We start from the raw sequence: 17,313 nt of genomic DNA, 5'->3' as shown, positions 1-17,313 counted from the left end.
TGCAGAGAAAAGCAGGAATTCCATTCTATTAGTCAACATCCAGTGACTTCCATGGGAATGCGTTCTGGGGAGCGCTACACCGAGGAGGGCACAAAGTCACTTAAGACCCAGTGGAAGGCGTCCCTGTGCACGCGTTTCTAGAAAACAGACCCTGGCCCACACCTGAGGCCGGGTGTGGTCCTGAGTCTGGGGTGCCACCTAACATGACCCTGAAACTCTCCCAGGCCACCGGTCCGGAGGACACACCGCCCTCTGCTTCATGGAGGTGGGAAGGACCCAAAAGACCTCAAAAACAAAAGGAAGGACTCGAGCATCCCTCCCTCCAGCTGCCACAGCCCCCAGAGAGGACCCAGTGGCGTTCAGACACACTCGGAAAACGCAGCAGCTGGACAACCCAAAATGCTCCACCAGGAGGGGAGGGAGGTTTTGGAAATGTGTGAGTTGGGAAAAGGGCACAGGCAGACCGGCTTGTAGCTGGGGCTGGTCCAACACCCGCTCCCCTTTCGAAAGGAAGCAGAACGTCCTCTGTAGGAATAGCCCCCCAGGCTTCTCTTAGAGGGCGTCCGCCTCGGCTTCCTTAGTGAACATACAACATAGTGACTTGTCCCACACATCGTGAAATGCTTACCACAAGCGAGTCGACACATCTGTCACCTCCCCATAACTACCGCGTGTGGGCACACGTGCGTGTGTGTGTGTGTGTGTGTTGTAACAACACTTGAGAGCTACTCTCTTACAACTTCAAGGACACGATACAGTCCGTTAACTCTATCAGCACGCTGGGCATCCACCCCCTCCCAGAACTTACTCACCTTACAACTGGCCGCGTGGGCCCTCTGACTCCCCCAGCCGCACCTACCACCAGTCCACTCTCTGGTGCTACGCGTTCAACATTCTTGGATTCCACGTGTCGGTGAGACCACACGGCTCTCGTCTTTCTGTGACTGACTTGCTTCACCTGGCGTAATGTCTTCCAGGGTGCAACATGTCACACACGGCAGGATTGCCTTCTTTTCATGGCTGAACCATATTCCCCTGTATGCATATACCTCTCACTTTACCCCCATTCGTCCATCCACGGACACTGGCGCTATCTCCACGTCTCGGCTGCTGTGGGTAACGTGGCAGTGAGCATGGATGCAGATACTGTTTGTCCTTTGGGTGCGTTCCCAGACGTGGCCTTGCTGTGCCTTATGGAAGCTCTATTTTTAATTATTTGAGGAAGTTGCTCGCTGTTTCCCTCAGTGGCTGCCCCAGGCTCCCAGTCCTGGTGGGGGTGGGGTAAATGTGGCATCTTCTGCCCCAGGAACCAAAGGGGCCCCTGCCTGGAAACCCTTCTTTCCATTACCTCACACGACTAAGGGGTGTAGACATGGCCTGCACTGGGTTAAACAGTGTCACCCCAAACAGCTGGGTGCGCCCAGAACGTCAAAACGTAACCTGATGTGAAAATGGCGTCTGCAGACGTCATTACGTAGGATGGGTCATGCCAGACTGGGGTGGGCCCTCAATCCAGTCACTGGTGTCCTTGTAAGAAGGTTGTGTGAGAGTCAAGAGAGACACAGAGAGCAGAGGCCAGGTGACTGTGGAGATAGAGGTGACATGACCACAGCCACAGACGCCAAGGGATGCCTGGGTGCAGGGGGGTCAGCGGCAGCAGGGGGAGGCATCCAGTCGATTCTTCCCCAGCGCCTCCAGAGGGAACCAACCTGACCACACCTTGATTTTGGACTTCTGGCCTCCAGAACCACGAGAAAATGAATTCCTAGCATTTAAAGTCTTGGATTTGTGGTCTTTGCTGTGGTCGTCCCAGGGCACTCACGTGGCCCCACGACGCCCATCACACTCTCGCTCCCGCAGGACTGAGTCTTGAGGTAAGTAACCCTGGGAAGAAGGCGTCCTCGGACACTTCCGCCCTGAGTGGTTCCCAGGCTCTTCCAGCCTGCCTGCCACCTGCCAATAATTCAGCGGTTCCCAGACATGCGTCTAACCAGTGAGTTTCTGTTTCTGTTTTCTCCTTTCTTCCTTAAGTCAGGTGGAGTTGATTATGGCTGTCTCAACCCTAGAACCTCAACAGGCTCATCTTCTTCTTCTTCTTTTCCCCTTTCAAAGGTATCTTTCTAATTTAAATTCAATTAATTAACATATGATGTACTATTTGTTTCAGGGGTAAGGTCTGTGATTCATCAGTCTTACATAATACCCGTGCTCATTACAACACATACCCTCCCCTACTGTTCAGCGCCCAGTTATCCGTCCCCCACCCCCCTCCCCTCCAGCAACCTTCAGTTTGTTTCCTAAGATTGGGAGTCTCTTAAGGTTTGTCTCCCTCTCGTTTTGTCTTGTTTTATTTTTTCCTCTTCCCCTAGGATCCTCTGCTCTGTTTCCTAAATTCCACAAATCAGTGAGATCATATGATAATTGATGACTGGGTAATATTCCGGTGTGTGTCGGTGTGTGTGTGTCGGTGTGTGTGTGTGTCTGTGTCGGTGTGTGTGCGTGTGTGTAGAACATCTTTATCCACTGCTGCTTTAAACATGGGGTGCAGGGGCCCCTTCCAGGAAGGAGTGCAATTGCTGGGTCGGACGGTAGCTCTATTTTCACCTTTTTAAGGAATCTTCATACTATTTCCCAGAGTGGCTGCAGCAGCTTGCATTCCCACCGAGAGTGTAGGAGGGCTCCCCTTTCTCCGCATCCTCGCCAACATCTGCTGTTTCCCGACTTGTTAATTTCAGCCATTGTCATCGGAGTGAGGTGGTAGCTCATTGTGGTTTTGATTTGTATTTGCCGGATACCAAGTGACGTTGAGCATTTTTTCACGTGTCTGTTGCCATTTGAATGTCTCCTTTGGAGAAAGTCTGTTCACATCTGCTGCCCATTTCTTGATTGGATTATTTGTTCTTTGGGTGTTGAGTTTGATAAGTTCTTTATAGATCTTGGATACTAGCCCTTTACCTGATATATCATTGGCTGTAATTGTCTCCCATTCTGACGGTTGTCTTTTGGTTTTGTCGACCGTTTCCTTTGCTGTGCAAAACCTTTTGTCTTGATGAAGTCCCAATACTTCACATTTGCCTTTGTTTCCCTTGTCTTTGCGGACGTGTCTACCAAGAAGTCGCTGTGGCCGAAGTCAAAGAGGTTGCTGCCTGTGTTCTCCTCTAGGATTTTGATGGATTCGTGCCTCACATTTTGGTCTTTCATCCATTTTGATTCTGTTTTTGTGTATAGTGTAAGGAAATGGTCCAGTTTCATTCTTCTGCATGTGGCCGTCAAATTTTCCCAACACCATTTGCTGAAGAGATGTCTATTTTTTCCATAGGCTATTCTCTCCTGCTTCGTTGAAGAGTAGTTGACCATGGAGTTGAGGGTCCATTTCTGGGTTCTCTATTCTGTTCCACTGATCTATGTGTCTGTTTTTGTGCCAGTACCATGCTGTCTTGATGATGACAGCTTTCTAATAGCGCTTGAAGTCCAGAATTGTGATGCCACCTGTTTGGGTTTTCAACATTCCTTTGGCTATTCGGGGTCTTTTCTGGTTCCATACAAATTTGAGGATTCTTTGTTCCAGCTCTGTGAAAAAAAGTTGATGGTATTTTGATAGGGATCGCATTGAATGTGTAGATTGCTCTAGGTAGCATAGACATTTTAACAATATTTGTTCTTCCAATCCGTGAGCATGGAACTGTTTTCCATTTCTTTGCATCTCCCTCAAATTCTTTCATGAGTGTTCTCTAGCCTTCTGAGTACACATCCTTTGCCTCTTTGGTTAGGTTTCTTCCTAGGTATCTTACGGTTTTGGGTGCAATTCTAAATGGATCGACTCCTTAACTTCTCCTTCTTCTGTCCCATTGTTGGTTTATAAACATGCAACTGATTTCTGTGCATTGATTTTATATTCTGCCACTTTACTGAATACTTTTATGAGTTCGAACAATTTTGGGGTGGAGTCTTGGGTTTTCCACATAGAGCATCATGTCATCTGTAAGGAGTGAGCGTTTGACTTCCACTTTGCTGATTCAGATGCCTTTTATTTCTTTTTGTCATCTGATGGCCGAGGCTAGGACTTCTAGTACCATCTTAAACTGCAGTGGTGATAGTGGACATCCCTGAAAAGCTCAGAGCTTTTCCCCGTTCAGAATGGTACTCGCTTTGGGCTCTTCACAGATGGCTTTTAGGATATTGAGGTAAGGACCCTCTATCCTACACTGTGAAGAGTTTTAATCAGGAAAAGATGTTATACTTTGTCAAATGCTTTTTCTGCATCCACTGAGAGGATCCCGTGGTTCTCATTCTTTCTTTTATTTATGTAGTGTATCATATTGTTTGATTTGCAGGTGTTGAACCAACCTTGCAGCGCAGGAATAAATCCTACTTGGTCGTGTTGAATAATCTTTTTAATTTACTATTGGATCCTATCGGCTAGTATTTTGGTGAGAATTTTGCTATCATGTCTCTTCCTGTCTTCATGTCCTGTCTTAGTAAAACCGATCGGAATGCCTCTCTGGCATCGGCCTCGCTTTCTCCAATCCCCTGTCAGCTGTGGTTGTGAGATAATTGAGTTTTCTACTTGGGGCCAGAAATCTGAAACCTGAGAACCTTTTGCACATTCGCTTTTCAGTCTAGAATCCTTCACGAAGATGCTCCATCTTTCCCAGGAGTCACAGGATCCATCTAGAAGGTGGGATGAAGAAATCGGTCCATTTATGCTCCAGCCTCTCCCAAGACGGGAAGAAGCCCAGCCCAGACCAAGGAAATGTGTCCTTAAAAACAGCGGTGAAAAGACCAGGGAGCTATGAAAAATCATCACAGAAATAACCCCCCACCACCCACCACCGAATCGGGGCAATTCCGAATCTGAGCACGGAAATCCTGTATCTGAAGCCAGTGGGGGCTGCAGACAACAACAGGGCACAGTTCACAGAATGAAAGTTCATGGAAAACTCTGCTCCAGTGAGTCAGAATGCCAGCACCAAGTTTCCTGGCAATTTGGAAGAAGGCTCACCTACTCGGGCAGATTTTGTAAAAGCAACAACAACCACAACAACAACAACAAAACAACTTTGTGATTGACTTAATTGTGGTCTGATTTAAGTACAATACAGTGAACCCGTCGATAATCTGAGACACATGTAGGTATGCTCACGTCCTCACCAAACCAGTAGCTAAAATGTCTTCCTCCTCCCTTAAAGAACATTTCCATCACCCCCCCACAAGAATTTCCTAGTGTCACCCCCCCCCCCAGCACCCAGGACCTCACCCCCAGCCCTGCCTGCAGCCTTGGAGACCACTCCTCTCGGCTTCAGCCACTCCAGGTTACACAGACAGACAGCTTCCTGGGCCCATTCCTACACCATGTCAGACAGGACTCTCAGGGACAAGGAGCAGAAACCCAGTCTGATCCAGTTTGGCCTGGGGGTGGGGAGGGGGTGAAGTTCACAGCTACCAGGGAAGCGTCACAAGCCATTTCCAGCACACGCACCTCTTTCCCACGGACGATTCTCAATGCTCCCACCTGAACGGGTACTTGTATTACACACTCTCCTCTCCCCCACAGGACTGAGCCCAGGACCCGTGGGCTGCTCGCATCTCCGTCCATCCGACCCAGAGATTCGTCGCCCAGAACCGGTTCTCTATGACCAGGGATGGCCGCTGTCAAGACTCACCATTCACAGTGGAATAACCGTGGTTCCGTAAAAATCCCGCGTGGGAAAGGAGAGCACGGCAAGCACTCGGGCGCGGCCCACGGCATCTTCCATCCTGGGCGGGAGGCGGCGAGGACCAGCTGTGCACGGCGGGTGTGGCTCAGCCCGTCCACCTGGCAGCCGGAACCCAAGACGCTGCCCCGGCCTCCACCTCCCGGCGCTCACAGCCGCCTGCCTAGTCCCGGACCGCAGGCTGGCCTGGACCAGGACGCGGGCTTCTACCCACAGAAAGGAGAAGCACTGAGGCTGCACGAGACCGGGATTCCACAGTGCCACCGAAGGTCCCGCTCGCGGGCTTTCCTGAACCAGCTGCCACGCCGAGATGCCAATCCAGCGCCGCCCCGAGGGCAAGGAGCTGAGGGCGGCTTCTGGCCACAGCCTGCAGGGAACGCAAGCCCTCGGGCCACGGTCTGGAGGAGCCCAATCCTGCCAACACCGCCCTGAGCCGTGGGAGCGCAAGCAGAGCCGACCTGCCTCCTGACGCCCGCGGCCTGAGGCAGCGAGTGGGGTCGGCCCGTCCTCGCCGAGTCCCCACCCGGACCCAGCAGGCGCGCGCGTGCGCGCAGCGTTCCCTACTCCTCTCTTCCGGGAACCAGGCGCCCCTGTGGTTAGGCTTCCGGGCTGCAGGTGGCAGAATCCCCACGGAAGCGTGCACGCGCAAAACTCATGCACGTACCACGCAGGCGCACGCAGGAACTCACGCACGGACGTGCACGATCTCACGTGCGCACGTGACCAACCAACAAATGCACACTAACAAACGCTCGCACACAGGAACACAGCACGCACGTAACGAACTCACACACACGCACGCACGAAGTCACACTGTAACAGGGCTGGCTCGTGTCACTGAGAAGTCCACGTGTGGAAGGGGTCCGGGAACGCTGGATCTGGGCACCTGGATCCAGAGACTGTCAATCAACTGTGATTAGTCAGGAAATGTGAGCATCTGGACCTGCCAGGCCCCGTACTAGGCACAGAAGATACGAGAATGTGAGAATTCCTACTTCTGGAAGCTCGTGCCTTCCTGCATCGCTTGTCTGTGGCTCTGGGCCTGAGGTCGAGTCTGTGTCCCTGCTCTTTTCAGACTCAGTGTTACCTCCTGGAGGTAAGCCGTCCACCACCTCCCAGCTCAGCAAGCCCAGAATGAGAGCCTGGGACAGTCAGAGCTGTTCCTGTAAAATGGGGATGGTCCGTGTCCCCTGGGACATCCATGAGCACAATGGAGTCTCTGCTAAGTCACCTGTTACTGACATAGGGCGTTGGAGACACTTTCAGCAGCGGAATCCGTGCCTCTCCTCTCCTCACTCACATTTCCTTGCAAAGCTGAGGCCCGAAGTCTCCCACACCGAGCTCTCCTTCTCCTCCAGGGCGTGGCAGCGAGGGTTAGCACCACAGCGCCAGACCCCAGCCAACAGCCAACGTGTGCAGGCCCTGGAGCAGCCACCAAGTCCGGTGGGCGCCTGGCACGCCAGTCTGCACCGGTATGAGGTCTGCCTCCATCTGCCCTGGAGGGGACTCGATTTTAGGGTGATTCTTCACTTACCAGGCAAGAAGGTGTGTACACCCAACGTGGGGAAAGGTCACCAATCAGGGCCGAGATGATCCCCTGTCTCTTGCCTTGGGTAGTATTCGCAATTTACTGAGAGAGGCCAGAAGAGATTCCATGAATTTCAGTGAACACTTGGATGCTCAGAAGGGTCATCTAAACCACATAGTTCCTGAGCTAATAAGCGGCAAAACTCAGACTTGAAATGGGGTCCTCGACTCCAAGTCCGTGCTCCTTCCTTTCCACCTCTCAGCATGCAGATCCCCGGGCAGGTCCATTAGCCAGAGCGTCTCTCCATGCACAGGGTTGGGTGGATATAATGGCCTCTCCCAACTCACAAGAGCCCCATTTCTATGCACAGCCCAACATTAACTCCAAGATGATGGGGCCTGCTAATGCTCGGAGGTCTCCTTGGCTGTCCCCAAAGGCCTTCAGGAAGGGAGGCATTGCCAGGATGGCACAGGAGAGGTGTGAAAGCCCCACACTTCCTCAGGGCCCCAGCCTTATTCTCATTTCCCTGAAAGGCATCCCCCACCCTGAATGGGCAGCCAAAGAGGCTACATCCAGCCAGGCCCATTAGCCCCTAGCCAGCTTGTCTGCAGGCCTCCCCGTGGATGGGGCGTGGCCTTCCTGTACTTATCCCTCAAGCACCCCTTCCAGCATCTCAAAGGGAGCAGAGTGAAGGTGCTTGGGGCATCCCAGGGACAGGACTCCTATGAGATCTGGGTGAGGACCAGCCAAGGAAAGCTCAGAGCAGCCCTAGACAGCCGGGAGCAGGGACGGAGCAGGAGCAGCTCCAGGGCCTGGGCCACGTGGAGCTGCCTCTGGGCATCAGAACTACACACCAGAACCTTGGCACTCTTTCCTGAAGAACTCAGCACCACGCCGAGAGCAGGTGAGAGCCTCATGATTGCACTCTGGGTGGAGGAGAGCATGCTGGTGACGGACAATGCCTTGCAACTGCCCGGGGCGAGAGTCCCCGTTCTGCCAGGCGCAGCTGGATGGCCGGGGCAAGTGCCTCGACTTCATGAGCTGGCATCTTCCAAATAGAAAAGACTACTGAAACCTAGCTCACAAGCATATTTAAAGGGGTTCATATCAGCCCCGGGGGCCGTCCACATGAGGAGCCCCCATCAGTGGTGACAGCCAGGGCCAGGACACAGGGGCCCTGTAGGTGTCAGGTGAGCACAATGGAAGAAGACATACAGTTCGTTGTGGGAAAAGCACGGGTAATAGGTTTTCATTTCTGTAAAAGCATTATATGGAAATGCACAGAAAAACCCTTCAAGGGTGTAATCCTACCGTGAACAGTGAGACACAGGGGGAGGGCACAGCAAAACCTACGTCCTCTTGCCCCTCAGGTCTTTCAAAGTAACACCGTTTTACTATCTCAGGAGGTGACTTTTTAATGTTTAAAGTACAAGGAGAAATGGGCATATTTAGTGCGAAATGACTCATTTCCCTAAGTCTTCAGTGGGGTAGACAAAAATTCAAACAAGGCTTCAGAGGACAGGAATACTAAAGCTAACTCAGCAGATACTTTGTTCTGAACCATCACCATCCTCGAGTCAGCACTGAGCCGTGGCCGCGAGCAGGCATGGGCCAGAGGCTGGGAGGGCAGGGAGGGCATGGAGGGCCTCAAGTCGGAGGCAGGTCTGCCCGAGGGGCTCACAGGCCCAGCGACACACCAACGGAGCTTGGAGCTCGGGGCGAGCCCAGAAGAGGGAAGGCAGCTGTGGAGGAGGGGGCTCCAAGTATGTGTTCTCAGAAGGACACTAATCTTACCAGATGAAGCCCCACCCTCCTGAACTCACGTCACCTTAATTACCTCCTACAGACCCATCTCTTAGCATCACACTACTGCTTGGGGCTTCACCAGATCTTTTCAGGGGGACACAATTGCATCCACAGCTGTCAGGAGGAGGTCCCCCCTCCACCCCCCAAATCCCTCCTCTGTTTCCTCAATCCCAATATCTCACCCACTTCTTCTTTCACCAGAAAGAAGAAACCTTCCCACCTGGGCTAACGCATCCTTGGTGGGTTCCCCACTTCTAGCTTCTCTCCTGGGTGATGCCCAGCTCCCAGCCGCCTGCCTGCCCTCCTGCCTCTGACCCCAGGAGTACCCTTGCAGCCGAGGCCTCACCTGTGCCCTCAGGTTTCCCTCTGCTGAGTGCCTCATGTCCTCAGCCTCCCGGTCCCATTTCTCTACCTTCCCCACCAACCTGCCCATTACAACACTCCTTCAAAAGGTCACCCACTCTCCCTATTTCCACAGCTGCCTCCTCAACCCATTTGGGGTCTCTACTGCTGAGATCCACCCCTTTGAAGGCGTCTAGGGAGCCACCGCACCTACAACACGCCCCTCCTACCCGGGCGCTCTGTCCCTCCCGCCGGCTCTGCCAGCTGTGAGCATTGGCTACTAAAGCTCCTATCCCAGCAGCTATCAGCACCTCTGCGAGTTACCACACCTGAAGCTGCATATTCGTGCTTGTGCACTGTCTCCCTGAGAGCAGCATCCCCGCGAGGGTCTGGTAGCCCAGGACCCAGAATAGCACTGGCCTGGTCGGCCCTCCGCCCCTCAGCGGGGTATCTAGTGACTGCTGGGAAGAGCACAGGTGCACTGAAGGCCCCTGGATCCCGACGAGAGCAGGATGGACTGGGGTGGGGGGACTCTACATGCACTCGGAGGTGGGGTGGGGCACTGGACTGGGGGCCCAGTCGGCCTGCAGGGCGGCCTTGTGCATCCCGCCCCGCCCACACAACAGGTGCATTCCGAGTCCTCCCTCCCTGGGAGCCACACACTCCTTACATAGCATGGGGTTGCCTGGACTCCGCTTCGATGAGCCCAGCACCAGGCAGGGACCAATCACTAGTGACTGAGGAGGGCGGTGTGTACAGGGTTCCTGGCTGGGGAGGGGCCAGGGGAGCAGGGTCCCACCCCCTCGCAGGGACGCTTCCACCTGGCCTCTCCCAGCCGCCCTCCAACCTCAATACCTTCCAACCCACCGTCTTGGTTCCCACCTTGTTACACACCCCCCTGGGGGGTAGGGGATAATTGTGTCTACTGTGTATTTCCCGGGCTGGACTGTGAGTTCTGTGAGGATCGGCTGTTTGTCCTGGCCAGTGATGTACATACATCGTGTCTATATGCACGCGGGCTGTGTGCGTGTGAGCACATGTACTGTGTTTCTGTATGTGTCTGTGCTATGTGCACGTGCACCTGTGCTACCACGCGTGGGTGTGTATTTTGTACGTGTACAATGCTGCTCTCTGCCCGTGTGCTACATACATACAGCACTATGCAGGTATCTGGCACATAGCATAAGTGAGAAATAGTACTCAACCCTCTGTGGATCCCAGGGAGGGACCCCTGACTTTGGAGAGCGCAGGGTACCTATGGAGGCTGTGTGGGTCACGGTACCACAGTCCCACTGTGGACGCAGAAATGCGGCATGAAACATAATCCCCCCCCACCCGGCCCAGGAGAGGTGGGGAGGGAAATCTCCGGGTGCTGCAAATGAACCTGCAACTAGAGCACGGCCGATGGCCCAGAGAACGTCAGATGGGTACAGGCCCCAGCGGCCAGGTCTTAGGTGGGGCTGGGGTGCGGAAGGGCTGTGGGGCTAGAAAGTACCTTGGAGTTGGAGCGTGAGCAGAGGGAGCTCCCCGAGCCCAGAGCCCAGGAGGTCCCCGCCGCTTAGAGAAGCAGCTTCCTGCACAGAATGCCACAGGAGCTTCTCCCCGTCTGAGACTCTGGGGGGAGGGTGTGTGAGCAGAGTCGGGCATCGACTTCACTAAGTGCAGCCCCAGATTTGCAGCGTCCACAGGTAGAGCCGGAATTTACAAATACCTGCGTGATGCCAACTCTCCAAGCCACGAGCCCCATCACACACCTGCTCCCGCCCCAGTGAAATCTGGTCCTGGCACCTGGACCACACGCCTGCTGACAAATCTAAGTGCTGCAAGTGAAGAGGCCGGGGTCCTGGGTGGCTCAGTCAGTTAAGTGTCTGCCTTTGGCTCAGGTCATGATCCCAGGGCCCTGGGATCCAGCCCCGGATTGGGCTCTGGGCTCAGTGGGGAGTCTGCATCTCCCCTCTGTTTGCCTCTCCCCCCAGCAGCTTGTGCTCTCTCTCTCTCTCTCTCACTCACTCAAATAAATAAAGATTAAAAAATAAAATAAAAATGAAGAGGGCCACAACATAAAAGGGACAGTTGATGGGGACACCATGATCCTCTTGGATTTGTACCCACTTAACAAAGATTCAAAAAGCGGAAGAGAAAATGACAAAACTTATTTGTGGCAGATAAAAATATCTGTGTGTTATGAAATGTTATTCTAATTTATTGAAATTTAAATTTTAAATATTTTGAGTGGTTTTCGATTTTAAAAGATTTAGCCATGAACAGCAATGAAGACACTACAACCAAAGGTCATGAAACATCTAAAGAAATACTTAGGAGCACATCTGCAGCCCCAAATACCGGTTAGAAAAAGAACGTCTGACAGTTGCCTAAGCGTTCAACACAAGAAGCTGAAAAAACAATCACAAGGTAAATCCAAAGAAAGTGGAAGAAGTAAAAGCACCACCTAAGAAAACTGGAAGCAAGAAACAATAGAGATGATTAAAAAAAAAAAAAATGGGTACTCCAAAAAGCAAACCTCTGGCAAACTGATCTTTTAAAGAAGAACTGAACACACAAATTTAAAATGGCAGATTGAATTAGGGTTTTAAAAATTATAAGAGAGGGGCGCCTGCGTGGCACAGCGGTTGGGCGTCTGCCTTCGGCTCAGGGCGTGATCCCGGCGTTACGGGATCGAGCCCCACGTCAGGCTCCTCCACTATGAGCCTGCTTCTCCCTCTCCCACTCCCCCTGCTTGTGTTCCCTCTCTCGCTGGCTGTCTCTATCTCTGTCGAATAAATAAATAAAATCTTTAAAAAATATAAAATAAAATTATAAGAGAATAGCATGTAGAGTATTTAGAGTATTGACCAATAAATGTGAAACCACAAAGCATGAATAATTTTCTAGAAAAATATTATTCCCTGCTCTAACTCAAGAACAGAGTCAAACTCTAAGTAAAACTAAAACATTAAATAAATTGCAGTTGTAATTCTCTCTTTACAAACCCATGCATGTCCACTAACGATCATATAAAAATTACCAGACCAGATGGTTTTACCTTCTGCCAAATCTTCAAAGAAAGATAACCCTTACGTGCCACAAATTGTTCCAGAGGGTAGAGAAAAAAGGCAATCTCTCCAAGTCATTTTATGAAACCAGTGTAATCTTACAGCTTTGAAATAAAAACAGACAAGGGTAGTACCAAAGGGGAAAAACATGTGCTGATTTCATTTATGAACATGGGTGAAAATTTTCTAAATAATATCAGGACACCCGGGCGGGGGCGGGGGGAGGGGGTGAGGACCAGAGCAAACTTACCACTATATATCCACCATGTAAATAACAAACAGAGGGGAAAAGAGAAAGTGATTAAGTAGATGCAGGAAAAAAAATTGTGATGAATTCCATCATTTATGATAAAAATTCTCAGGGGGGCCTTGGTGGCTCAGTCCTTAATCCTCTGCCTTCAGCTAGGGGCATGATAGCAGGGTCCTGGGATCGAGCCCCGTATCGGGCTCCCTGCTCCACTGGAAGCCTGCTTCTTCCTCTCCCATTCCCCCTGCTTGTGTTCCCTTTCTCGCTGGCTGTCTCTCTCTCCGACAAATAAATAAAATATTTTTAAAAAAACCTCTCAGACAACCAGAAAGGGAACTTTCTAACCTTAATAAAACATAATACCACGAACGCAGGGTAACCATCACATCCAATAGAGAAACTTTAACATTAGGGAGAAGATAAACATGCCTGATTCCAACCACTGTTCAGCAGACTACTAGATGTGCTGGGCTGTGCTACAGGACATGAAAAAGAAATTAGAGGCATGAGGATAGCACCATAGGAAATCAAAATAGTCCAGAGAAACTAATAGGCATGGTGAAATAAATCAGGACATTTCATGATTAAGAAAAACTACAAGAATCAACAGTGTTCCTCCACACCAGTAATGATCAAGAGGAAAATACACTAGAGGCATTTCTGACTCTAGCCACAAGGGAGGAACTGGTACTGGACCAGCGCTCCCACTGTCAACAACCAGAAAACTGAAGAAAAGAGAAGACTCAACTGTGTTCAGATATTGGGCAAGAGGCATCCTGGGAGTGTGAGCTCTGAGAGAAGGGAGATAGAAGACTTGAGCCCAGTGATCACCCGGCTTTCCACATGGAGGTGCTCTCCGGACAGTGGCACGGAGGTGAGGAAAGCCAGGCAGAGCCTAGTGGTCTCCCTGAAGGATGAAACTTCATGAAAGGAGCACAGAACAAGTACTGAGTGGCTGTCAGCCACACCACACCAGATTCACATGAAGCCATATATATATTTTAAACACACACACACATGAAAACAGCGTGTAGCAACAGAGAAACCAGAACAGAGGGCTTTAAGAGTCCCATATGTAAATGGGAACTTGATAAGTCAACAGGGAAAAGACAGGCTATCTTGGAGACAATTTGGGAAAAAATGGCTCATAATATGGAGGAAAACGCAAGCTGTATCCTGTCTTTATCTCACATAAAAACAGTTCTAGCTGGACTCGAGACCAAATTCTGGAAGGGAATAAGTATAAAAGTAACAGAAGAAAATAAGAGGGGATATGTTTTTCACCCAGGGATGTGGAATGATCCGAAAGCCACATTTCAGGGTGAAAATGTGTGGGAGTTGATTATAGCAAGTTGAGCATATCTGTGCACTCAAGTTCACAACACAGAAAGTGACCGTACTTACAAGCGCTCGCAGAGATGACACCCGCAGTGTCTAAAACCTGCAAGGATTCAGGCGCCAGCAAACCAAGAAGGAACAGACAGGAGACATGAAAAGGGGGCAGCCACTGTGAGCAGGTGGTCCAAGAAGGGGAGCCCTGGGGGTTGTGGGTAAATGAACTGATATCAAGCTCGCTGTCATCAGTGAAATGCAAGTTCAAACATCAGCACAATCCACTCTGCAACCATGAGGTTGGCCAACGTGAGGAGAGTGCATGACAGCAATCATCAGTGAGGGAATGAGGAACGTGACCCTTCCTGTCCCACAGCAGAAGTGAGGCCTGACACAGCCATCCAGGAGGGAAGCAGATGAGGGTTAGTGGAGCTAAGCATGCACATGTCCTAGCACCCAGCAATCCCACTCCTGGAACATCCCAGAAAAATCCTGAGCCGAGTCCAGTGAGGACAGGCATGAGGATGTTGGACACAGCATTTCTACGATCCTGGGACTGAAGAACCACTTATGTACATTGTAAAATTAAGACCAACAAACTACTTTTCCATACAGCCACCTGCAAATATCCTTTAAGAAAAACCACACGCTGAGTGAAGAAAAATAGCATAAATTCTAAATCACAACATTTGTGTAAATTAAAAACACTTCTGAGAAGCCACCTGTTTGGAGAGAGGGCTAGTTAGACAGGGTAGTACAGCTGGCGGGGGGGCTGGGATGGGGATGGAGATGGAAACACACACCCGTGTTTAATCTGGTTTTAAATGGCCTGATGGTCATCGTGGCTGTAAAGTGAGGGATGGAGTTAAACCGATTTGCACCCACCGTGCCATCCTAAAAAGTTTATTCACAGGATTTGAGCAGTATCAGGGAATTGATGCAATGAATATATGTACAGAAAACCTTTGCTGACAGTCAATACTTCTTCAAGATTAAAAAAAAAAAAATTAGGGGGCACCTGGGTGGCTCAATCGTTAAGCATCTGCCTTAGGCTCAGGGCGTGTTCCTGGTGTTCTGGGATTGAGCCCCACACCAGGCTCCTCCACTGGAATCCTGCTTCTTCCTCTCCCACTCCCCCTGCTTGTGATCCCTGTCTCGCTGCTGTCTCTCTCTCTGTCAAATAAATAAATAAAAACTTTAAAAAAATTAAAAAAAAATTAACTTAGAACACAAGAGAACCTCTCAACTTGACAAAGGGCGCTTAGAACATCAGGTATGTCATGGTGGGGGTGACCGAGTCAGCAGGCTGGGAACCAGGGGAGCAGGGCACTGGTATAGTCTGGTGGTCATGTTTCTTGCAAACAAAACCCCGGTCAGACCCCTAAAGCAGGAAAGTCAGGGGGTGGGTCCCCCAAAAGTCACACTGGTCCATCTCTCTTCCACAGGATGAATGAGAGTAATAATAGCTGGAACCGGTTTTCCGCCCCAAACAGCTTCACAGTAGACAAGCTAGGCACAGCTGCTGAGGTGCTGAGCTCCCTTGCCACATTCACCTGCATGTGCGGCATGATGGGCAATGGCCTGGTGATCTGGCTGCTGAGCTGCCGGGGGCAGAGGACCCCCTTCTGCACGTACGTCCTCCACCTGGCCGTAGCTGACTTCCTCTTCCTCCTCTGCACGGCTGTCACGCTCTATCTAGAAACGCCCATGCTGGCCTACGAGGTGATGCAGAGAGTGAAGTTCTTCGCCTACACCGCGAGTCTGAGCCTGCTGACAGCCATCAGCACGCAGCGCTGCCTGTCTGTACTCTTCCCCATCTGGTACAAGTGTCACCAGCCCCAGTACCTGTCAGCCGTGGTGTGTGCCCTGCTCTGGGCGCTGTCCCTCCTGATGAGCGTGGTGGCCGCACTCTTCTGCAGCGAGTTCTGGCTCGGCATGGAAAGTCAGTGTTTCATGGTGGACTCCGTCTTCAGCTTCCTCATTATGGGGATCTTCACCCCAGTGATGGTTCTGTCCAGCGTGACCCTCTTCGTGCGTGTGCGGAGGAGCTCACGGCAGTGGGGGCGGCGGCCCACAAGGCTGTACGTGGTCGTCCTGGCCTCCGTCGTGGTGTTCCTCATTTGTGCGCTGCCCCTCGGCATCAGCTGGTACTTCCTCTACTGGCTGGACCTGCCCAAGAGGCAGAAGACTCTAGCCCTCCACGTGGCGTACCTCTCCTCGGCTCTGAGCAGTAGTGCCAATCCCGTCATCTACTTCGTTGTGGGGAGCCAGGGTCTCCGGAGCCTGTGGGAGCCCCTGGGGGCCATGCTCCGCAGGGCGCTGAGGGAGGAGCCTGAGGGGGAGGGGAGGGAGACACCCTCCACCGGCACCAATGACCTGGGGGCCTGAGAGCTGGGACACCCCTTGGATCTGCATGCCCGCCCTGCCCGGTGCCTGTCTGGCCTGCTGTTAACAGCCCCAAAGACTCACCTCTCGATCTATGGGGGTCCCTTTCTTCTATGCCAAAGTTCCCCAGGGTTCAGTGTGTCCTGGTTCTCACAATGGGACTCAGCTGGGAAGACGAAATACAGTTTTTCTGCTCCTGTTTGTCAGAGGGCTCCCCTTGGCTTTGAGGCCTTGGCCTGTGGAAAGCTGATTCTCTTCCCAGTCTCTGTAGGAGGGTAGCCTACTTGCATTTGAATGGGAAAGCACCTGCTCCCAGCCTCCTTCTCTCCCTCCAAGGACATCTTTGTGGAGGAGGCAGGGTGTGGTTCCTGTGACCTTGTGGCCTGATGCTGGTCTTTGGGCACGTGCTGGTGCCATCAGCTGACTGCCGCGGGGGCGCCACTGGTCTGCCCTTCAGCAGGTGTCCTGCTGACCCCTCCGTGACTGCTGTCCTCGTCCATCCATCTATGTCCATCACTGACCAAACTCTCACTGGCTATATGGCCCTCAGCAATGACACTCCCTCGTCCTCCACGCAGCCCAGGACAACACTTGACCCCTGGCCCATACCCTTGGGTCGCCGTGCACCACCATACCCAGCAACCATGGCAGGTCTGTTTACTTTCCTTGGGAAGCCACCCTGAAACCAGGAGACCCCTACCTGGCCTACTGGAGATGCACAACGGACCTTGATGGGACTGTGCCCAGGAGGCAGGGGCAGCCTGGAGGCAGCTTTGTCCCAGAGACCCGTGTGGCTGACGGAGCAAGCGTCTGTACCCAGATGGATTGCCCTTTCCTCGACTTGCTAGAAACACTTCTCCCCGCCGGGGCCAGTGCCCAACGAGGGAAAATTGGGACATACGTCAG

The 17,313-nt window shown here is 51.9% G+C and overlaps 1 protein-coding gene across 1 annotated transcript; it reads left to right on the top strand.

The window, feature by feature from the left end:
- The first annotated feature begins 5,642 nt into the window (after nucleotides 1–5,642).
- On the top strand, nucleotides 5,643–16,410 carry LOC113249768 (mas-related G-protein coupled receptor member D-like). The gene is made up of 4 exons (XM_026491234.3): nucleotides 5,643–6,092; nucleotides 6,790–6,810; nucleotides 7,029–7,186; nucleotides 15,468–16,410. The coding sequence occupies exons 1-4, from the start codon at nucleotides 5,643–5,645 to the stop codon at nucleotides 16,408–16,410; spliced, it is 1,572 nt and encodes a 523-aa protein (XP_026347019.2).
- The last annotated feature ends 903 nt before the right edge of the window (nucleotides 16,411–17,313 follow it).

This window comes from Ursus arctos, unplaced genomic scaffold (genome assembly GCF_023065955.2).
Source record: "Ursus arctos isolate Adak ecotype North America unplaced genomic scaffold, UrsArc2.0 scaffold_23, whole genome shotgun sequence".
NCBI lineage: Eukaryota > Metazoa > Chordata > Mammalia > Carnivora > Ursidae > Ursus > Ursus arctos.
Note: the sequence above shows the minus strand (reverse complement) of the source record. Positions and strands in the feature narration are given on the sequence as shown.